Here is a 24,330-nt window from a genome sequence, read left to right on the forward strand (position 1 = left end):
CTCATGTTCCTTGATCTCTCAGTTGCTTTCTGTACTATCAATCATAGAATCGCTCTGGACTAATTGAAAAGACTGAGAGTGGGAGGAACCATTTTATGGTGTTTCTCCTTTCCTGGTTAACACCATCCCTTAAGTATCTTCACATTCAGGAAGCTATTAAAATTTGGGTGTTCTCCTAGGCTTTGTGGCTGAGTGAAGGGAACCTCTTTACAAGATATATCTGGTTATATCTTATTTTTAAGGTTGCTTATAATTTATTTTTTGATTTTGCGGTTTTTTTAAAGTTCTCAGAGTCATTTGGGAGTTTGGTGGCCTATAGTAAATTGTAATAAAATGAATACAATAAGAACAGCAATAACAACAACAACAACAACAACAACAACAACAACATCACCTGGAAAGGACCAATTACATGGTTTCTGGCTCAAATATCTGACCAGTTTACATGCAATATTGGCCAGGCAACTGAATGAAATTTTACAAAAGGGCCAAATTGATGAATGGTTGACAACTGGAAAAACATACTTGATTCAGAAAGATGCAACTAAAGGAACAACACCTGAAAACTACAGACCAATAACATGCTTGCCAACAACCTTCAAATTACTCACAGGCATTATTGCAGATAACATGATGGATTATTTGGAAACAAACAACATCTTGCCAGTAGAGCAAAAAGGCAACAAAAGAAGGAGTAGGGGCACAAAAGATCAGCTCCTAATTGATAAAATGATATTAGAAAATTGTAAGAACAGAAAAACGAACTTGAATATGGTCTGGATTGATTACAAAAAGGCATTTGACTCACTGCCACATAATTGGATCATAAAATGCTTAGAAACAACTGGCATTAGCAAAAATATTACATCCTTTACTGAAAAGGCGATGAAACAATGGAGAACTGAGTTGGCAGTAGGGAATGAGATCAGTTAAAAATTGACAAAATCACCATCAGTCAAATGCAAAAATCCTCACTGCTTGGATCTGCACGCATATTATGAAAATACGTTACGACGTCCTAGGCCCCTGGGTGGGGCCCGACTAGTAACCAATGCCAAATCCGGCGAAACAACTGGCCGCTGTGATACAATTGTATGATAATAATATATTTTTTCAGTTTATTTGTGTTATTTGAAATATTATCGAATTAAATTTTTCAAACAAATGCAGTCAAGGGGAGATCTGAAAAAAATAATCATCCAATGATTCAAAGTGCAGATTGTGCAAAGCAACAGAAGAAACAGTAGATCATGCACTCAGCTTATGCAAGAAAATTGCACAAACTGACAGTGACCAAAAAGATTCCACCGGATTATCTGTAAGAATTATCATGTACCAATAATGAAAAATTGGTGAGAAAATAGAGTTGAAAAGATAATCGAAAATGAGTAAGTTTCAATACTGTGGATTTCTGAATGCAATCTGATAAAATCTTGGCTCATAGCATACCAGATTTAACTATGGTTGAAAAGAAGAAAGTTTGGATAATTGATATGGTCATAGTAGAATAGAATATAAAAAATTGGAGAGCATGAAATATCAAGATTTGAAAATCAAAAATGAAAGGTTATGGCATAAAGCCGCCAGGGTGGTTGTGGTAGTTATTGGCATGCTGGGTGCCATACCAAAAAGTTTTCCACTGCACTTAGAAAATTGGCATATTAACAAAATTTCCATTTGTCAATTATAAAAAGTCACAGTGCTTAGATTCACACATATGCTATACTGATATATTATGACATCCTAGGTTCTTGGGAAGAATTTGATGTGTTTGAAGACGAATACCTGCTAAAGACTATGATTCCACATTTTTGTATATATAAATAATAATAAATACTAATGTAGAATGGTCTTTTATTTTTATGGTTATATAACATCTCTGTCCTGGCTTCTGTCCCATATACTATTGTCTTTTTCCCCCTTTTAAAGTTTGCTCTAATATGCCTGCTACTGAATTCCATTGGACAAGTCTTTGGTCACTTTTATTTCTTTGTGTATACATGTAACATTTCTTGTTTTCTGATAATCTGATCCTTTATTCTCAGCTCTATATTAAAACATTTTCCCCAAATAACCTCAAAAGGCTATTTTTGATTGTCAGAAAATCACAGCGAGTGACAGAGCTTTTATTTTAATTGTTTTAAAAGACAGCTTAGTTAAGATTTGGAAATCTGGACAGTTCCACAGCATAAATGGCTACAAAGTTATTAGAGGATTATTTTCTGGACTAGGGCAGTTTTCAGTAATATTGTAAACACATTAGCAATAGCGCTTAGACTTATATACCGCTTCACAGTGCTTTACAGTCTCTCTAAGCGGTTTATAGAATCAGCATATTGTCCCCAACATTGTTTGATATGGTCAAGAGTATTTGAGAAGCCACATCCAAGACTTGAGTCTTTCCCAAATTAGTACCCTTGAAATGTGTTTGGACTGCAATTATTTATTTATTTGAATACCTCCTTTATTATTTTTAGAAATAACTCAAGGCATCAAAGCATATTCAACACCTTCCTCTTATTTTCTCCCCAATAACAACAACCAATTTCCACCCGAGATAGACCAGAAGAGGAGACGGTACAAAGGCAATGGTCAGATAAGAGGGACTTGAGCCAGGCCAGGAAAACCTATTTTTTCTTATATTCATTCATAGTTAATAGCTTTGTACTAAAATCAAATAATCACTATCGTTGTTTCGCAGTTAGACAAAGAACATGTATAGGATGTATATGTAGTGTTTGGATGTTTTTAATTCAATAGACATTATGTGTTCATGACTTGAAATCAGTGTGTTCAAATAGACCTAAAGAGAAAAGTGATGAAAAAAGAGAGTAGTAACTCAAGTAAGGAGATAGGAAGGGGACACTTTCCTAAAATGAATGAGCTTATGGTTCAAATCAATGGCATTAAGTGTTTTGAAGGAGCTTGCAGATGTCACTTTCAGCCTCTTTCATGGATTTGGAGAAATAGAAGATAGCTGCAGTGGCAGAGGATAGGATAAGAATAAAAGCAACTCACAACTGAGGAGAAATTTCCTGACAGTTAGAACAATTAATCAGTGGAACAGCTTGTCTCCAGAAGTTGTGAATGCTCCAACACTGGAAGTTTTTAAGAAGAGATTGGATAACCCTTTGTCTGAAATGATAAAGGGCTTGTATATTGCATTTTGGTTTGGTTGCATTTGGGCTGTCAGACTCTTGAATGTGAAATAACATCATAACTACATATGCAATAGACTTGCAGGGCTGGCGCAACGTGCAGCATATTCACGTTAGTGAAATAGGATTGTGTGGTTGTTAATAATATCATTTATTGGGTTAGGGATTTTCTGTCTTCCCTGTGAATTGTGTTGGGGTGGTGCACTAGGGGAGACTCATTGTACATATGTTGTGCACTGACAATAAAAAGCCTGTTGTTTATCCTGGGAAGGAAAAAGAAGAGGCAGACATGATTACTGTTCTGAAATGTCTGAAAGGCTGCCATGTGGAAGATAACACAGAATTGTTCATGGGTTTAAATTACAGAAAAGTAGATTTTGGTTAGAATCAGGAATACTTTCATAATCGTAAGCATCCTATATCAATAAAGAAGGTGGACTATTCTTTACTGAAGGTGTTTAATAGCCATCTATTGGGAATGCTAAAATATCGAATTCCTGCATTTGGCAGAGAATTAGATATTTCCAAAGTCCCTTGCAACACTTACATTCTACGATTTGGTGCAAAATGTTATGAATCCACGAACTTATGAATCTAAATTTAGATTCCAAATAAATGTGTATGTGAAATATTCTAGCAGGGCTTTGTTGAAACTATGCTTCCTTTGAATGCCTGCTTTGTTTTTTTTTGCCAAGGAACAGTCACATCTGTTTAGCAGAGAATGAGTTAAGCTCTGTGTGTAGGCAGCTCACTAAGATGGGCAATGAAGCAGCAGAATTCAATTTGCAGTAGTGACCTAAGAAGGACTATTTTTAGTTTTTTTAAAAATAGGTCAGAGGAAATACAGTCCTATAAACCAAAAAATAAAAGCCTCCCCCTGCTCGCCCTCCCTTCCCCAGGCTTTTTTACTTGTTTAACAAGATGGCTCCAAGGTGCAGAAACCAAATTAAGTATTATTGTATGATCAACATTGAATCTTCCATTGTGAAATCATTTGGGTTTTATTTTTTTGGGGTGGGGGGAACAAAAACAGTATATTCTTGTTCTCAAATGCAGAGCGAAACTTGGGGCATAGTTGCTTTGGAACTTCACAGAGAGTTAAAACAATACAATTCCAAACAATTAAATACAAGTTTACATGTACTGAATTGTATGTACTGAGCTGGCAGAGCTCAGTTCTCATTGCTGAGATTTCTTCTTTTTATTTTAGTTCCTTTTATTTTTCTAGATCATGAAGACCAGCTTCCCATTTATAGCATGTGAAAAATAAATAAAATAAGACTTCTCATTTTACACTTTTAGATTTTAATTTCTTTTATACCTAAGCATATTCTTAAAAAAATAAATAAACTGCATTCACTTATCCTACATATTTTGGGCAGTATTATACTTTTTGGTATAAAAAGCATATAAAGATAAATCAATATTATGAAATATATAGGACTAGTTAGTTTCTCTAAATTTTCACATTTTTGTTGAAAACCAGTGTAACAACTATTGTACAACTAAATACAAATATTGCCTATAATACTTTAGGAATATTACACTACAATGTACAATGTAATACTGCTTCAAAGAATAAAGTAAGAAAAGGAAAGAATATGGAAAAGTACAAATTATTCCTGGATAATATGCAATTGAAAAGAAAACACATTAAACTAAGTCATGTAACATTCCAATGCTTTTCTTCAATGTGAAAAGGGAGCCAGTATTCTTTTAGAGAAAGTATATCAAGCAATATTTTCAGCAATCTGCTTCTTGTAGAACTCTATGAAATATCACAGCAGTGACCAAGTTAGTGTAAAAAATCTCTTACCCATGCTTGCTATAAACTTCAGGAAACTGGATACTTCATTGCCGCACTGATAGTTAAAAATTAGATTACTTTCACTTACCGACACTAAAATAGCTACCAGTATTTGTGAGCATTTGGGAGAAGACTGAGGAAGAAAACAGAGTGTATAGGCATGAGCATCAGTTACACAATTAGATAGCTAATTCCTCAAATGCTTCACTACAAAGAAATCCAGGAGAGAAGAGTTTGAAATAATTCAGAGACCCAACCTCAATTAATTTGCTATAAATAAGGATGGGAAATGCTTCTTAAGTTTCCGGAGTTCTGCATCTACCCTGTTTCCCTGAAAATAAGACCTCCCCAGATAATAAGCCCAATCAGGATTTTGAGTGCATGCGCTAAAATAAACCTTTTCCTGAAAATAAGCCCTCCCTGAAAATATTGCAACACAACAGTAACCATGAGGTGACCATGCTCACCGCCTCCTGTACCTCAAAAATAATAAGACTTCCCCGAAAATAAGGCCAAGTGCTTATTTCGGGGGTCAAAAGAAAATAAGACCCTGTTGGTAACATGGTAAGAAACACGGTACTTCCAAATAGGAAGAATGTTACCTTATTGATGTCTTCGTAATTCTTGTTTCCTTGATCTTATTCAGCCAGCATGGGGTTTGATGCCATATACAGGTCAACCATTTATTTAAAGTTTGTTTAAAGATGGTTCAAAGTTATGATAACCTCAGAAAAAGTGGTTTCTGATTTGTACTTGCGCTTATGACCATTGTTCCATCCCCCTCATCACATGATTGGTGGCAGTGTCTTGCAGTCACCTGATCATCATTTGCAATCTTCCCAGATGATTTGTGGGAAAAATAAATTGGCAAAAAAGTCAATTGGGGAAATTGGATTTTGTTAACAAACAAATGTTTTGCTTTACAATTATGATAAAAATGTAGAATCCAATCTGGTTTTCTCACCAGGATCAGAGGTTTAGTCTTTTCAACCTTTGGACTGTGTTGGAGCCCATCCTCAGGGAAAGTTTTTCTAGCAGAGTGTGTGACATTTATTTAAAGTTGTTTTAAACTTTGTGTGTCACACTCTGCTGGAAAGTTCTCTGTGGATGGGCTCCAGCATAAGCTCAGAAGACAAAACCTTTGGTTCCGGTGAATAACCCAGATTGGTATTATCCTGGGAGATACATATTCACCTTCATTTGTGTGGTAAAAATAACTGTAAAATTGGATCCATCATGTGATGACTTGACTGCAATGATTTATGATGGAAAGTCCAATCTCAATTGTGGTCGTAAGCTGAAGACTACTTGTACCATTTGAAAAATCAATTTTAGGCACTAGAACTCACAGTCTCCTAGTTTTCAACCTGGTGCCTTAACCCTTCAGAAACTGGCTGTTTTGGCAATAGTTACCACTATGAAACGAACCACCAATCACCTCCTACAAAGGTGGCAAGTTTTGTCAGAGGGCTAAATTCATGCATTGCAAAAAAGAAAGATTTGGAACACTTCCTGCCTCTCTATTACATTAGTCTTTTGGTATCAATAGAACAGTTATAGCTAGCATAATTAGTGTTTAAGGATAATGGGGCTTATAATACAACAACAAATGAAGGACTATAGGTTCTTTACACCTTCAGTATTTGGTCCCCTCCCAATTTTTATGTGATTTCTGAATATTCTTAGGGCCTGCACTATTTTCTAAAAAAAAAAGCATTATTAAGATGGCACTGAGATATTGGGCTCTGTGATAGCAGTGGTTTTGTAAGTTTTGCATGTGTGGGTTTGGTGGGGTCTTACCTAGAGCAGCCTGATTCCAGTCTGGAAGTATGGACAGATGGGGAAAGTGCTGGCAGCGTGGAGATGGAAGCTTCCTATGTGTTCAGCTGGGCATCAGATAGATGGATGTCAGCAACAGAATGTAATTGCAGTTTCATTTTTGGACCATGCTGTCCTGTTGTGGAGAGCTTTCTGGTCTGGAGATTTCAGCAGTGCTGCAGATCAGCTGTTTTTTGTTCACTTGACTAGTGGAATCTGGCTGGAATCTGGCTGGAGAAAACAACTAGGAAGATGTGGAGTTGACCTACTTCTCCATTTTGAGGCCGGTGTTGGGAATGACATGGAAGTTGGACTAGGCTGGCATGACTGCAGTGCTCTGAAATGGCAACAGCATCCTGGAGATAGACCATTGGTGAAATGGAACTTTAAATGTCTCTAGATGGGTAGTAGTAGTGAAAGCAGGCTGGGGGGGGGGTCTTGCAATTGCTGCTTAACTGACCACATGATGTAGTGGCCATGTTTGGCAAATTCAGTGGGACTAAATTGTGGATTACGGCAAAAAAAAAAACACCCTCCACAAAAAAACAGAACAAGGTAATTTACGCAAGCAGCTCAGGTGGAAACCCATTCAATTCACATGATATAAGGGGAGGAGAGGGAGGATTTGCAAGTTTCTGTTATAGCCATTTACTTACTTACTTACTTACTTACTTAGCTACCTACCTACCTACTTAAATTCAGGTAATTGCCCATCGCACCAGAAGTGACTGGGCAGCACACAACAACTAATAAAGGTAGTTTTAGCCTTGTGTTCATTTTCTTGGTTGGTTTATATAGTGGGGCTTGACATCAACTCTAAGGTGAGAGATGGGGGAGGAAGTGGATCCTAGCTTGGCATATTGTATGTGAGATGCTTTTCCCTCTGAGGGCACGGGTGAGAGTAGGGTGGCTCGAGTCAGCCTACTTGAAAAGTGAAGGTGTTGTGTCCTCGGAGAATCTCTGAGGATACAACACCCCTTTTCCCCAGATTACGCATGTGTAGTCCCGAAGGTATCCTGGGTGTCTGTGGTATGCCCACCGCCGGAGGAGGAGCGCAGTCCGGGGGAAAGGGGTGTTGTGTCCTCGGAGATTCGACCGGCAGCTGCCGAAGAACCAGGAAGAAGCCCTGATTGGTTTAGGTGCGCCTGCCGGCCGGCGGGAAAAAAACAACCTTCCCATTGGTTCTCCGCCTGACAGCTCCAAGTACAAATAGCTGTCAGGCGGGGTTTGTTCTCTGTTCTGTTCTACTAGTTTGCAGTTGAGTGTTAATTAACAGTTAGTCGAATCCTCTGCGTCCTCAGTTATTAATCGCTACTAAGAACATAAAAGAAGGTTTCCTGTGATGGTTGTAAATGCAAGGATTGGATGCAAAGTTACTTTTCCATTACAGTCATGATGGTTAACAGCCACTCTCTGAGGCAGTTGCTAAATGAGGACTGTTGTACTTTTTTTTAAAAAGAATTATAATAGTCAACTCTCAATTACTGGATATTACTGCTGTCTCATATAATGTATGTGAAGAAATAAGCCATAATTGGAGGCCTCCATTCCATATTTGTCTTAATTAACTTTTGAGCCGCAGGATCACTTCCTAGGTATCTTCTCTGTCATTAGCTGCTCTATCATCCTTTTCATCTTAGGAAATAAGGTTGGGAACTATTGCGTAGCTAATTATTACCATAATAGAGCTGTGGTGGTACAGTGGTTAGAATGCAGTACTGCAGTCTACTTCTGCTGACTGCCGGCTGCCAGCAGTTTGGCAGTTCAGGCCTCACCAGGCTCAAGGTTGACTCAGCCTTCCTTCCTTCCGAGGTGGGTAAAATGAGGACCCAGATTGTTGGGGGCAACATGCTGACTCTGTAAACTGCTTAGAGAAAGCTGTAAAAGCAGTATGAAGCGGTATATAAGTCTAAATGCTATTGCTATAAATTGCCCTAAAGTGATGGTCCACATACTACAAATGGATGCTCCCAAGCACTCAGCTGCTAGTTACCTAAATAGAGCTTCTTTTGGACTGCACCCAAGCTTAACTGTTGATTTTTCTCTCTCTCTCTAGTTTATTTTGTCTTTTTAACCCTAAAAGCTATATTGATTATTGAACCTTGTTTTCTTTCATGACATTCCTGGTTAGAGGCTGATTAAAAAGTACTGTTTACAATAGATAAAGTTAAACAAGTTTGTAGTTTGTGAATAAGGGAATTGTATCCCTCTCTTCCAATGACTGATTACCTGAAGCCAACAGTGTCAGGTTAGCACTAATGGCCTGAATTTTGGGTAGGTTTTAACAGATCTGTAAAGAGGTTTAGAGGTTTAGAGGTTTATTAACATTTATAGGCCGCCCTTTTCCCTGAGGGGACTCAGGGCGGCTTACATAAAATCAAGGGAGGGATATACAAACAATAACGCAGACAAACATAGAATAAAATAATGAGCAACATTCATTCATCATTCGGGAGGGGCAATTATCTTTGTCCCCAGGCCTGACGGGCTAGCCAGGTCTTAAGGGCTATGTGGAAGGCCTGGACGGTGGTGAGAGTACGAATCTCCACGGGGAGATCATTCCAAAGGCAAAGCTTTATTACACCATGCATTCCATCTAATGCGTTTATGCCTCTCCTCCCCAGGTGGGCAGACCTATTTTTGGATTGTTTTGTGAAGTCTTTTATTCATTACAGGGGTGCAGATGTTCTCAGTGCTGTACTTGTTTGACTTACAGGATGAGGTGGCCTTTTCTATCAAGTTAAACTTTGATGTTTAGGGTGAATCTGTATTCAAGGAAGGGATGAGAGCATTCCTGTCTCAAACAATAGCTTTATAATATTCACTGGCTTGGGTGACAGAGCATGTAAAATCCACGTTGCCTTTGGTTCATCCTGTAGGTTGTGATGCATCTTTGAATAGATCTGAACCAACAAATGAGTGTCTGTTTTTATCACTGTCACTGTTAGTTCATTGCCCTGAGGTGTTTCTCTGAGTTCAAAGATGCTTCCCAAATATCCCACATGATCTGGGGATATAAGTAGTCAAGACCAACATAGGCAGAGATTCTTAATTTCCCTGATGCTTATTTTCTACAGTTATCTCTTATGTGGAAAGCACAGCCAGCTTTATTTGGTTGCCGTGCTAAGCAAATTCTTTGGATTTAATTTCTTCTTTGTTTGGCTTAGAATTTTATGTGTTGGGTTCATCGTGCCCCCTGATAATGAAATTTGATAAGTATCTCAGTGGTAGGGCCCTTCTTGGCATACTAAAGGTCCCAGATCCATACCCTGATATCTCTTGGAAAAATTCCTGCATGAAACTCTGAAGAATTGTTGCTACTCAGGAGGGTCAATAAGAGAGCATTATTCTCATTCAGTGTAAGGCAGCTTTCTGGATTTCTCTGTCCATTTCCTTCTCTTAACTCTTGAGCTGTTTACTAAAGAAGGAGTAGGGTAGAGGGAAGAAAAATCACCAAATATTATAATGTAATACTAGGCTTACCGCAGGGAGGAAGGCAAAGGATCCATCCTAGCAACTAACTCTACTTCTTTGTAAATGCTGCTGGTGAAGGATGCTGCAGGTCACTTTGCCTTCACTAAAGTGCAGTGACCGAATCTAGCATTTAAAATGAAAAGAGGGGCAGTGGAGCCTTTGATGGAGCTTTAAAAAAAACCCACCACTGCCTCTGTTCCAGTAAAGCACAGAAAAAGAAATGCTTCAAAACATTTTCATATGCCCCCACTAGTATAATGGTTATGAATAAAATTTTAGAAATAGCAGAAATGAATAGACTAACAATGCTGATTAATGACTTCTATAAAGACTTCTATAAAGTCTGGGAGAAACTATACAAATGGTTTGATAAGAAAGACAATGAGAATTAAGATATATAAATGGGATATCTTATTAACTTAAAATAACTTAAGGAACAATTTAAAAGAAATTATGATATACAAAGACTAAGTAACAAATGAGATAAGATATATATTGAAGGTGAGAATTCACCTACAAGTAATATCAATAGACTACAGTGTTGAAAAAACTTTGACGAACTGATAAGAAAAATCCGTTATGAATACCTGCATAGAATTAGTAATCTAGCTTCATACTGTTTCTTTCTTTTTTTTTCTCTTCTTTTTTTCTTCCCTTTTTTCTTTTCCTTTACTTACTTACCTTAGGTAGATATGTAGATAGGCAAGGTGACATGAACTATGTATGTATGAATTTTTGCCATTTGCGTTGTAAACATGTAATGAGTTCTATTTCTTCTTTTGTATTTTGTAAACCTTGCCTTTTTTACAACCTTTAATAAAATAAAAAAAACAAAAAAAACATTTTCATATGCTCAGACCTCATGGAAAAAGCCTCTGGTGTAACTTTGAATGTTCCTATATTGGTAGTCCTCATTTATCAATGCCTTGTTTAGCGACCATATGCAGTTACAATAGATACAATACAATACAATAGATATGAAAACTTTCCTCTCCAATCCTCGCTTTGACGACTTTTGTAGGTCTGTAAAGGAAAAGAAAGCAGAAATAAGATCATAAGCACAGTTGTGGTTCCGCTTAGTGAGTGCTTTGCTTAACACCAGAGTTGCCAGTCATGCAGTTGCTAAACAATGACTACCTGTACATCCCCTGTTCATCTTGCCATTCTTGTTTTTCTTTTTTCTTGGTTGGTTTTCCACACCCGCTGTTTGGAACATAAGCAATACATACTGGTACATACATACATACAAACATGCATACATACATACATATTTCCATGAAGCAGTAATACCAATGCCGTCATATAAACTAATATTTATTTATTTTTCTACTAAGGTTTTTAGATAGCCTGAAAGGATATTGTCCTTCCATGGTGCCTTACAAAAGAGAATATAGTAAAATTGCAATTCCAGAATATAACACAATTTAAAATGCAAAGCGTAGACATCAAACATTCCAAAAAAACTATTGAACAATAACTACAGTTTACAAACATTTAGCACTGTTCAGTCTAGCAAATGTGAACAGTGCACAGTAATGCAAAACTAAGAATAGAAATCATTAATCTTGAATCTGTTAGTAGCAGCAGCAGCCATAAAAGAATCAGTTAAGCCACGTGAAACAAAAATTCTTCCCTTGAAAGAACTTGTACACTTTAGGGGCTATGACTGAAAAAAATATCCTGTCTGTGATGTCCATAGTCTGTTATCTCAGTCAATTTTTTTCTCAGCAGTGACTAGCCAGCAAGGCCTCCGATGCTGATTTTAAGATTAGTGCAGGATCATATGGCTGTAGTGACTTTTAAAGAGTGTACGATTTTAGTTTATCAACCCTTTGAACTGGATCAGAATCTGATGCGAATAGTATAGTATTGATACTATACAAGTATTTAGTTCCAAAAATAACTGAACAGCTTGTGAATTGTTTTCCAGTGCAGTCCTGTGGAGGGAAAAGTGCAGAAGCCTAATCAGGTTATAATTGATGCATGCATGATTTAAGTCAAGATCCACATTTTCTGATCTGTGTTACAAAACTGTTCATATGTGCGTCCATCTGCTGTAATCGCTTAAGCTTCCCCTGCAATCTGCCATACTGCTCACTTCATCCACCAAGAGGAGGCATGCCCTTCATCCAGGGTCTGTATGTCTCTGTCCAGGTGATCTTGTTCACGACATTTCTGCCTTGTCTAAATTAAGCGTCAGCTGATTCACCTTCATCAAGCTCGAAACCTCCTCCAGCCACTGGTTTGAGGTGGTAGAACTGGAGTCCTTTTAGACTTATCAGCGGGATAGTTGATGCTTTAAATTGAAAACAAAAATAGTACTTTAACAAAACATACATCAGATTTAGGATGATTTTTCCCCCTCTCCCTGTGTAAATTCTTTTAGTTAAGATATGAATGTTCAGGTTATCTCTAGCATAACTCTTGATGGCAGATAGGAATGTGGACTACCATTCATTTTCATCAACCACATATTAGAATAGGAGAAGAGTGTCACTAATGGACAATGTGCTGTGTGCCCAGTCCCAGCGACTCATCTTTGCCCAAGCTTGCATATCTATTTAAGGCATGGGAAAAGGTTGGAATTCCAACAAGCTGTACTTACTTACTTAAACGTTTACTCTGTGACTTCAGAATGAAACACTGAGCTGTCAACTGGCTCTGGGCATTGGCTTTGGATGGGCACCTGGGCTTCTTCCCTGTCTGCCACCTGACGTGGTGGTCTTTTCCTGATCATAGTTCTTATTCTTCTAAAATCTACTTTGGAGGTCAGTAAGAACTACTGTATATTTTTGGCGACATGAAATGTAAAATGTATGAATTTTACATAGAAACAATGCTGGTGGAAGGGAGGGGGGGAATGGCATGTTTCATTTAACATGTGGTACTACGTTTGTTATATTGATTTATATATGTCTGATTGTCAGTTTCAGACAATCTGTGTATCTTTCAGATACAGTAAGCCTAAGTATTCCATAGTAATGCTATATATTTCTTTGAATTTGATTACAAAAAGGTGTTTCGGAATATAAGAATACAAATGTAGCATCTGTCTAAGTCATTAAACCAGACATGGTTTTTTTCTTGGTATTGCATAGCTGTTCTTCATAGTTGTCACATATCGGGATATGATGTTGCTGCTTTAAAGAGTTGAAGACTACCTTGGTGCCTCCCTATGCACCTAAGCATCTCGTTGGAATGAAATCCAAATCATTGAACAGTCTTATTAAACTGTAGAATCAAGACATGCCAGGCTGATTTTGTGTTAATGAGAATTATTTTAAAAATATTCAGTAACCTTAACAAATACATAATGATCTTTTTGCTTCAGTGACTTATTAATGTGAAAACCAAGCATGGGATCACCAACTCTCTCTATAGAGTTATTCTATCTCAAAATGTCATTATGGGTTCTATTAAAAATGTGGAGAACAAAATCTGAGTGTTGGAAAAAGCTTGTGCCGCTAGTGTTCATACTACTAATGGGTCTTTTTTAATATGCCAAAAAGTCTGGCTCACTGAAACTCTTACACTGATTTTGATTTCCTTTGTCAAAGGAAAAGTGGGACTGTATTTGAAAATTGATGACATTGTCCAGGTAACAGCTTTACAACCTACTGTGTAGCTGAACAGTGTTTTGATTAATGGATGGATTTGGAAATCGTAGTTACTCTAGACATAACTGGGGACAAGTGTATAGATCTCTGCAGGAACTCTCAACTCTTTGGAGTGGTGTTTTAATGTGACCTTTTGTTATTAATTTGCACTGGAGGTTGCTATTTTTTTCAGATAATTTAGGGAATTTGTTCAGTCTTTATTTGTCAGGCGTTTTACAAAGCACCAGTACTCCTTCCAGAGAAAAGAGACAAGATTGGGCATGCTGCAAAAATGTAAAAGAAAAACCTGATATGGCTTTTCTTTTGTAATAGTGTCCAATCATATTTAATGAAATGATGGCATGAAAATGAATCAAATTTCATAAGTTTTATATACGTAATTCTGATAATATGTAATCATTAGTATCATTGTGAACAACTTTGTTTCTATTCTTTTAACTACTTTTTATGTATTTGCCATACACTTGTAAAATTTCTAATTTTCTCTAAATCAAAGCTCAAGATCAGTATGTTTCTTTGTTAAGTGGATTTGTATCCCAATATCCTTGAGAAATGGTGGGCTGCCTAGACAAGACCATGTGATACTCTTGGTTTGCATGCTGGAGTTGTCACTATGCTTCTAGGCATAATTCAAAATGCTGGTTACCACTTATGAAGCACTCTGTGGCATGGAAATTAGTCATCTGAAAGGCTACCTATATCCCATAGCTTTTATCCAGCAGGTAAGACCCAACAGGGGGCATGCTCTGGATGCCACAGTTTAAACAGTGTAATATTTTGGGAGCCAGAAAGTGAACTTTGTCTATAGTAGTACCTGACCTTTGGAATGAGATCCCCACTGAGCTCCAGTTGCTTTCCATTCTGATGGTGTTCTGGAAGGCCTTAAAGATCTGGCTATTCTTTTGGGTCTTGGAATAGGGTGGATGGAGCCCTTGTTAGATGTAATCATATCTTCATAAGTTTTGATATTAGTGATCTGGGTATTCTGACCTAGGCTCCCCAAAAGAATGAAGCAAACTCCTTTTATTAATTTACTGTGAATTCTGCTCATTCACATCTAGCCAAGTCTTTCAAGGGGGGATTTACAGTCACAGACCTTATCTGGCGTAGAGAACTACCAGGCTGATATCTGCAAAATGTGGCAAGGAGTTTCGGATAGTCACAGACCAATTAATCAAATTAATTGTTTCCTGCAAGCTCCACTCCCCTTTCGCTCCTCTTTTATTTCATCTGTGAGGGGCCATTCATCGTCCACTTGTGGCCTTCCTCCCAAGTTGACCTCTGTTCTTTAGCTGTTTCCTTCGTCTGGCAACTGTGTGCATGCACACACTGGGAACAGGCTCCAGTTGTTCATCTGCCTCACTGATGTCTGACTCTGAAGGCATCTGATAACTGGTATATGGCTCTGCTCCCGCCCTCCACAGAGCCCTTATCAGAGCCTTCCCCAGATTCCAAAACTGGCCTATGTTCCTCCCCAACCTCCTCACTATCCAAATCTGCTGCCAAATCTGTTGGCCGCTGGCGGACCACAACACCAGGTTTGACACGTTGCTTATTTCCCTTGTATTATTTATTTATCTTATGTACTTGTGTACTATTATGAGCTGCCCAAAGTGAGTCTGGAGTTGGGCAGAAAATAAAATAAAAGTAAAAATAATCTGGCTGGGTGGTAGCATCTTACTTAACTTACATTGAAAAGCTAGGTAGTATTGGTCCTCCTATATATGAATAGGAGATTCTAGGAAATCCCTAGACTGGGAATTTTATTCTAGAATCAGTTAAATCACAAAACTATTTGCTGTTATTGTCAAGTAAACCACATTGATGTGTCCATAATGCCACCAAGACTTGATACTGATTCATACCTAGAGAAAAAATTGCCAGAAAAATGGACTAAATGGAAAGGGACTTGAACTAATGCTCCCTCTGATATGAATAGCCTCTCTAATCTAATATGGAAATTCAGATGACAGGAATGGAATTATAGTGCTCCTGCAACATTTGCAGCCATTAGTGTTCTGATTGGTCTGTGATTGTGAATGTGCATAATATATTGCCTTTCTGAACAGAAACCAGTAGACTATTCTCACAAAGAATGCACTCCATCTGCATTCTGCAGAGAGTCAGCTTGGTGTAGTGGTTAGGCCACTAGGCTAGAAATCAGGAAACAGTGAGTTCCAGTTCCTCTTTAGGCATGAAGCCAACTAAGTGACCTTGGGATAGTCACTCTCTCTCAGCTCTAAGATGAAGGCGCTGGCAAGTCACTTCTGAAATCTTTCCAAGAAAACAACAAGAACTAGTCTAGACAGTTGCCAGGAGTCAACACTGACTTGAAAGGTTTCTGTCTGTCTACAAAAGAACTACAGTAATTAATTTGCCTGCAACAAGCCAATAACTCTTTGACCATTGGGGACAATCTTTTCCAAAGCACGCATCTGTTCTGGAGCATGTTAGTACAAGATTCTGAGGTGTCAAAGCATCTCATTTTAGGCTCAGAGATAAATTTTCTTATGACTGATCATTGCATAGCGCAAATAGAGGGTAGCTGTTGGCACCCAAAACTGCTCTTTTCTTGTTACAAAGCTGCAGCTGGAGGAATTTCAGATAGTTACTTGATCCCAAGTTTTAATTGCCTATATTTTAAATAATTTCCATTCTTTTGATTTATAATCATAAAAATGTGAGCAGAGATGATTTTTTTTTACTGTCTTTTATTAGGACAAAACTATATCTATATTATTATTAGATAAGGTTTCTTGAATTATGTAAGATATAGAAAAGCAATTATTTTCTAGTTGTCAAGGTTCAATATGGGTTTTGTTGCAGTATTTTTTTCTGAAATGTATTGCACTGGCTACCCTCCAGAAATAATGTTGACAAGTATTCTGTTTCCCATGCAAGCAAATATGATTAATCCATTGGTGGGATTCAAATAATTTAACAACTGGTTTTTTGACCTAATGATTTCTCCCAACAACCAGTTCACTAAACTGGTCAGTAACTTAACAACCGGTTTTCCCGAAGTGGTGCGAACTGGCTGAATCCCACCATTGGATTAATTCCTACGTCCAAGAGGCTGACATTTTATTTTCTGCATGTTCTAACATTCTCTCTCAAGCCTTGTAAATTTTAAATTGCCTGCCCTTGACCATATTTCCTTTCTTTCCCAAAACTTGTTAAAATAATTTTGTAGGAATTGCACCTTCCACATTTGATAATGTAATTCTTTGAAGTTCCTAGATTTTTATTAATACAATTTTGTGATCTGGACTACATTTTTTTTTTGCTAGGGCTGGGTCAGTGGGCTTCTTCTCTGTATCCAGGAAATGCCATGTTTGTATAGATACAAGGGGGCGCTGGGAGGAAGAGAGAGAAAGCCCCCTTTATATACAAATGGCGACGCAAGAACAGTTTTGCTTCCTATTGTAATTTTTAAAAAAAAGTAGTTAATAAAGGAGATCCATATCATGTAAGAAATTCCTATTCCTGATTGACAAACTTACCTCTGAGCTGGGACTTCATTGGCTAAATTAAAAGGCTGTTATACAAACAACTAAATATTTCATCTCAAAGACGGTGATGTAATTTGGGACCCTTTTATTTTTTAAAAAAGTGAACGTATAGGGCTAGTTAGTGAACCCCCTGGAATAAGAGGCTGGTAGAACGGGTGGTTTTAGCTGCTCTAGGCAACCACAGCCCTGATTTCCCTTAACCCAGATTAGTATATGCATTTACAAGCTAAGACTTTAGGGATTTCTGCTAGCATCTTACTTGACAGATCCTTTCTGTCATTTTTATTTCTCATGATCCATTTTACTTCCATCGCAGGCAGTGTTTCCCCTTGGGAATGAGTCTGACTCATCTTGGCAAGTCTAAATATAGAATAGTCTGAGTTGCAGGGCCATCGTAGCATAGATTTGTATAATATAATTTTGTTCGCTAGGATCTTCTTACAGGATCCCTTCTAAAAAGAATTTCTTTACCCCCCACTCTTGAGACTGCCATGAAGGGAAAACAAAATGGGAGCATCAAATAAAATAACTTTGGGTTATGCCTCAGGCTGTACAATTCATTTAGACTCCAAACTTGCACTAGAAATAATAGTAAAACCACCACACTACTACTAGCAATATACGTGTATTATCAGATCCACCTTTTACCTCATCTAGACTTTGAAGCAGGCTGTTTTGGAAATCAAGAAATCTTGACCAGAGAAAGACCCTAATGGAGACATATGGGGAAGAGGGGGGTGGGCATCGGGCAGCATCCAAAATCCTCTCCATCTTCCCCCACAAGCTGTGCCTGGTTAAATATTTGATATTCTACAGGCCTGGAGTCAATTTATTTCTTTCCACACAGTGGGAATAAATAGAAACAGCAAGACGAGAGAGGCAATTGGTGTTCTTTCTTATATTTTGCTCAGACTGCCTGTGTCTAAGTAGGCCGCAGAAAATGTCATAATGCTCCGAGGTAAAAGCGCACTGTTGTTGGGCTGGGAGAAAAGTAGTTAGAATTGCTTTTTTAAAAAGAGGACTGTTTAATGAGAAAAGCCTTCTTCAGAAAAGTGAAGCACTGTCAGTGAAGTTATTATTTGTTCTCCGTTTGATCTTCAATCCTGAAAAACTTAAATCTGCAGAAATAAGCTCTTGGCTTGCCATTCAGCTGTTTGACAAATATCAAGCTTCCTTGTAATATTATTTCATTCTTTAATTTTTTTAAATTAATACCAAATCTTATTTTACTGTTCTCTGTAACCAAAGGCCACCTTATGATGCTGTTTTTATGACATCAGGCTCTTGCTATGTACTGTTGCTTTGGTTGATTGCACTGGCTCATGGCTGTGAGAACTGAAGTCTGTTATAACTGAAAAACATCAGGATGGAAAAGGATTCTTGACTGAGAGGCAGTGTGATGTAGTGGTTAAGGAATTGAAGTAGAAGGAGGAGAACCACTTTTACAGAGTCATCATAATGCCCCAACCATTTGGATCCTCATTTTACTCATCTTGGAAGGATGGAAGGCTGAGTCAACCTTGAACCTGGTAAGATTTGAACTGCCAAATTGCAGGCAGCTGGCAGTCAGTAGAAGTAGCCTGCAGTACTGCACTCAAATCACTGCACCACCGTGGCTCTGAAGTGCGAATGATTTGAGGGGAATGAATTGGGGCAACATGTAGACAGCTACATTCTATAAACTAGAGTCCTATAAAGCAGGAGCCTCCAACTTTGGCAACTTTAAGACTTGTGGACTTCAACTACCAGAGTTCCTCAGGCAGAAAAGCTAGCTGAGGAACTGTTGGAGTTGAAGTCCACAAGTCTTAAAGTTGCCAAGGTTGGATACCCATGCTATAAAGTACCCTCTGCAGCGAGATCCTCTCTGAGATCTGTATGGCTCCTAAGCTGATGATATTCCCAAGACCCTTAAAGATTTGGCTATTTGCACAGGCCTTGGCATCAGGTGGATGGCCTCTCCCATTTGTGAGGTTTTATGTTTGTTTTGTTATGTTTGTTTTGGGTTGCCAACATGTGATTATTTTGTAACTAATATTGTTCTTGTTTTTTTATCCATTTCCCATATTTTGTGATTTTTAATATTATTTTACAGTTGGGAGCTACTCAGAGTTGGTTGGAGTCAGATGGCATCCAAATAAGCAAACTAACAAACAATTGACATCCCTTGGTTTCTGCTGAAGTCTCGTGCTGCTAAAAGGCATATTTGCTGATAAAATTTAATTTTTTTCATCTTGGATAAGAATAAAAAAGTATACATCTTTTAAAAAGAAGGATATTTAACTTGTGTTGGGCCACTATTTTCTATTTTAAAATGTTGTTATATCATAACACAAGAGCTGAAGTTTATTTAACTCCCCCCCCGAAATGGTGTCTTATTCTTGAGACAATTATGTTGCCATGGAGAAGATATACCTTTGAATCGATCCTGTAGATGTGTAAGGAAATGTATTTTAATTCATTTGCCACTCTCGCTTGTGGCTATGTCACCCCTTTTTTCTGTTATTTTTGTTGTTACATATTTATTTTTATTTATAGGCAAGTTCTTTCTGGATTGTAAATTTTGCTTTCTCCAATGACACCTAATAATAGGCAGGAATATTCTCATATGCTGCAAATTGTCTTTTAATCTCTGTAGCCTACATAGAATAATAGACTGCTAAGATGTATTAATACATTAAACTGCTACTCTATTTCCTTTTTAGAAAATGAAGGTTTAGCCTAATAACACATATCAGTAATGATTTTTTTTTTAAAAATGGGAGATAATATGAAGCAATTAAGCTTCCACCCTTCAGAGAGTTCTTGCTTTAACTGCAGAAAGTTTTAACCATTGGCACATTTCCATTGAAAAAAATGTTGAATGTTCACACTGATAAAATGGAAGACCTTAAGAAGGTTCTTATATTCCTCCTCTCCAGTGAACAATCTGCTCTTTCTGTGGAGTGGAAATATGACAGTGTTAGGAGTTACTATACTGTAACCAACATCTCCCCTGTACGGCTGTCCCGTTTTCATTGTTGCACAGTGGGGGTCTGTAACCATTAAAATGAGTTATCAAAATTTAACATGAAGTCCCATCTTAGTTAGCTGCCCTTTCATATATCATGTTCTTATAATGGGCAGGAATGTTCACCTTCAAGGGATTAGTAAGTAAACTAAATTAAACAGATTTCAAAAGTGAGGGTGTTTTAAAAAAGTGAGAGTGGACAATCCAGTGTCCTTAAAAGCTCTGCCTTGATTGAGAGCTTAATGGCTTCTCTCATCTTCTGTAGTTTAGACCTGTGAGTTGTCTGCTATCCTGTGGTCTCCTCATGAGGAGCAGGCAGTCTCTTGTCCTCTCTTGGTCCAGAGAGGTTCAGTTGGATTAAGCTCATTGCCAGTCCATTAGCCATCCTCGCGAGATGTTCTTAGCTCATCATCGCCTCACCTCAAATGTAGGTCATCTGATGTATTAGGGGAAGCAACCTGAAATGCTATTATTTTTGGGAGGTTCTTTCAAGTCATGGTTATATATAACATATGTATGTACAGTGTGTATTATATGTATGTATATATATGGTGGGTTGGGCTGAGAAAGATTGGCTGAATCAAAGTCACCCATCTGGCTTTCATGATTAATTATATAACAATGCATGTGTGAGAATAAAAGGAATAGTTTATGAATGGTTCAGTACTCTCTAGTAGGGATGTGTGATGCCACTTTGGTTGAATTTTTGAACAAATACCGGTATATTAGAGGTATCTTGGTTGATGATGCAGAAGTACATTCACTTGTACATGCAGATGTTGGCTGAAAACCCAAATGATTTTCAGTAAATGTGGAACAGAGAATTAAAGTTTTGAGAACCAAGATAGTTGTGCTTGACAAGAGTGAATGATTGCAAGTTCTAAATAAAAAAAAATAGAGGGTAGAATGTGAATTAAATATGGGAATGTGAATGGAAAAATTTGAGATACAGAAGGTAGTATTTGGTCTAGTGTGAGGACTGGATATTTGGTCAAAAGATGCAAAAATGCATATATCTGCCTGTTTTGAGGAAATGATAGTCGGGTATATAAAGATGAACATAATAAATTGAATACAGTGGGATGAGGTATTTTAATAAGTGTGATAAACCAAAATGAGACAGGGCCAAGAATGAATGGATGCTGAATACATGTGAACTGAATACAAAAGTAGAAAACTAATGTGACAGAAATATTTGAGTTGTTCAATTATTTAAAGATAATAGATGAACAAACTGCAAAACAAATACATGAAAAGGAATAAATGAATCAAAAAGAAAAGGAAGACCAATAAAGTTGTGGTTGAATTAAATTCATAACATTGTTTAAAAAAGTGTGAGAACATTAAAAACACAAAAGGCAGTATCCATAGTATTTTATGAATGTGGGAGAAGGATGGTTCGCAAAGATGGTAAAGTATACAAAAGCATAGCAAAAGATATAAATTAGTTTTTGCTTCGTTTCTTTTCATTTATTTAACATTTTGGCTTATTGTTTCTTACTTTGCATCAAGCATAATGTTGGTTATCCTAAAAAGGAAGAGCTTGTAGGTATGTTTGCATGTAAGAACTAATACCTTACGTTGTGAGCATGCGTCTAAGTAACTCAATTGGATATTATTGCAGGTTGATGATTTTTGTTTTCATACCATAGATTATTGAAAGGCATTGTTCTGGGTAGCCCATAAGAAAGAGCATGGCTGTGCCTAAACTGAGGGGCTAGTATTAGACAATTGTTCAAAATTCGTTTACATTTTGTTGCTGCTTACATTTTTATTTTCAGTCTTTAAATATATTGACAGGGTATCTCTTCAGGGATGAGCAATCTAAAGACTTGCTGCCTTGTTTCTATAGCAACCCAGCATCTCTGTCCTTTCAAAATAGCAAGTATGCTGCAGGGGTATTAGATTCAGCAGAATTATGTTAACAATTGAGCATCTTTCCATTTCTAAGACTTTGCACATGAAAATGGGCTGCACTGGCACTTAAGAAAGAAAAGAGAGGGAGAAATATCTTTTCTCCTGGAAAACTGTATTTTTTGGGGGACACACACACACACACACACACACACACACACACACACACACACACACACACACACACATATATATATATATATATATATACTTAAAGTCACAACCCCTGGTATGCCCAAGTGTGGGAGGAAGGTCACACTTCCACTCTCTGTCATTAGGCTCGTCACAAGAGTCCATCCAGACAGAAACCCAATATTTTTACTGTTGCCTTTGTTATATTTGTGTTTTTATTTGTGCTGATAAATAAATAAAGGAAGACTAGTATAGATCTATTTCAAGCTATTTAGCTCTCATCAGCTAGCCATATCCTTACTGGGATTCGAACCTGTGCTCTATTGCCTCCCATAGTTATGGTTAACCCATGGTTAACTCCCTGCTTGGGAGGCAATAGAGCACAGGTTCGAATCCCAGTAAGGATATGGCTAGCTGATGAGAGCTAAATAGCTTGAAATAGATCTATACTAGTCTTCCTTTATTTATTTATCAGCACAAATAAAAACACACACATATATATATATATATATATATATATAAAATTTCGTCCTTTTACTATATATATTTGAGATGTGATGTGCCCTTAAAAAGCATGAGAATGGCTGTGGGAATCAATGCCTGCTGTCCATTGTTATCTTCAGTGAATTGTTCTGTATTAAAAACTGTCATTAACGTTATATTCAGAACTTCAGTTAAAGGATATACTGGCAGCCTGCACCTTGTATGCACTTACATTCACAGACACAATTATTTCAAGAGACAAAAAACACCTTCTGTAATTTTAGCCCTTTGAACTTCTGCTTTGTTCAAAATTATTCAGTTGTTTGACTAAGCCAAAGTGCAGCTCTGCAAGGAATGCTGATCAGGCAGCTCATTCCTGTTTCTCCTTCTTTCAATCTTGGTTATTGTTTCATTATCAAATTATGTGACAGGGAAATCTGAATTTTGTGGATTAATAATTTTCCTTGATTTTTACCTGGAAAAGTATTTTTTTAACAATTCTTTAAATGACCCACATTCCAACTCAATCAGGTTACTGGTGCTAATGTAAAACGGACAGATATTTATGCTATGCTTAAATACATTTTCTTAAACCCTGGGAAAAAATATAAGCCAATTTAGGCAAGTAAGAAAAGGATTCAGCTACAACTACTTGCATTAAAATTGAGAAACTTTTACGAACTCAGTCTGTCTATATTATTGTCCCAGTTCACAACTAGGGAGACCTTCATCTGGTTGGTTTAATAATTATTTAAGCAGCCAAATTCTGAGATCCTAATGCAGGCATGTCCAACCTGTGGCCCATAGACCACATGCAGCCCTAACCCTAATGCAGCCCTACATAATTTATATATATATAAAATAAAAGGCTTGTTATTTATATATGTTAACCATATTTTATATGCAGCCCAGGACAATTCCTCTTCACTCATTGCAGCCCATGCAAGCCAAAAGGTTGGACATCTATGTCCTAAGTCTAGAGAAAAGAAGGACTAGGAGTGACATGATAGCAGTATTCCAGTATTTACGGGGCTGCCACAAAAAAGAGACAGTCAAATTATTCTCCAAAGCATCTGAGGGCAGGATAAGAAACAATGGTTGGAAACTAATCAAGGAAAGAAGTAATCTGGAACTAAGGAGAAACCAATTTCATTGTATTTAAGTACAATGACAATAAAGAGTATACTTACTTCCTTACAGTAAGTTCAATTAACCAGTGGAACACCTTACCTCCAGAAATTGTGGGTTCTCCAACACTGGATGATTTTAAGAAGAGTCTAGCTAGTCACTTATCTAAAATGGCATAGGTTCTCCTGCTTGAGCAGAGGGCTGCACTAGAAGACCTCCAAGGTCCCTTCAACCTCATTCTATTCTATTCTAATGCATATCCTCTGCTTGTTCAAATCAG

At 37.4% G+C, this 24,330-nt stretch overlaps 2 protein-coding genes across 3 annotated transcripts in view; one reads left to right on the top strand and one right to left on the bottom strand.

The window, feature by feature from the left end:
• SERGEF (secretion regulating guanine nucleotide exchange factor) overlaps nucleotides 1-24,330 on the top strand; it is an 81,268-nt gene that overhangs the window by 41,658 nt on the left and 15,280 nt on the right. The window lies entirely within an intron of this gene.
• The window catches only part of KCNC1 (potassium voltage-gated channel subfamily C member 1), a 179,260-nt gene continuing 167,267 nt past the window's right edge, over nucleotides 12,338-24,330 (bottom strand). The window contains exon 4 of the mRNA XM_087717131.1: nucleotides 12,338-12,553. Within this exon, the coding sequence (XP_087573257.1) occupies nucleotides 12,447-12,553 (107 nt within the window). The 3' untranslated portion in view covers nucleotides 12,338-12,446. The remainder of the gene's footprint in view (nucleotides 12,554-24,330) is intronic.

The sequence above is a fragment of the Thamnophis sirtalis genome, unplaced genomic scaffold, assembly GCF_051295495.1.
Source record: "Thamnophis sirtalis isolate CommonGarterSnake01/CBP01778 unplaced genomic scaffold, rThaSir2_p1.2 scaffold_1, whole genome shotgun sequence".
Lineage (NCBI taxonomy): Eukaryota > Metazoa > Chordata > Lepidosauria > Squamata > Natricidae > Thamnophis > Thamnophis sirtalis.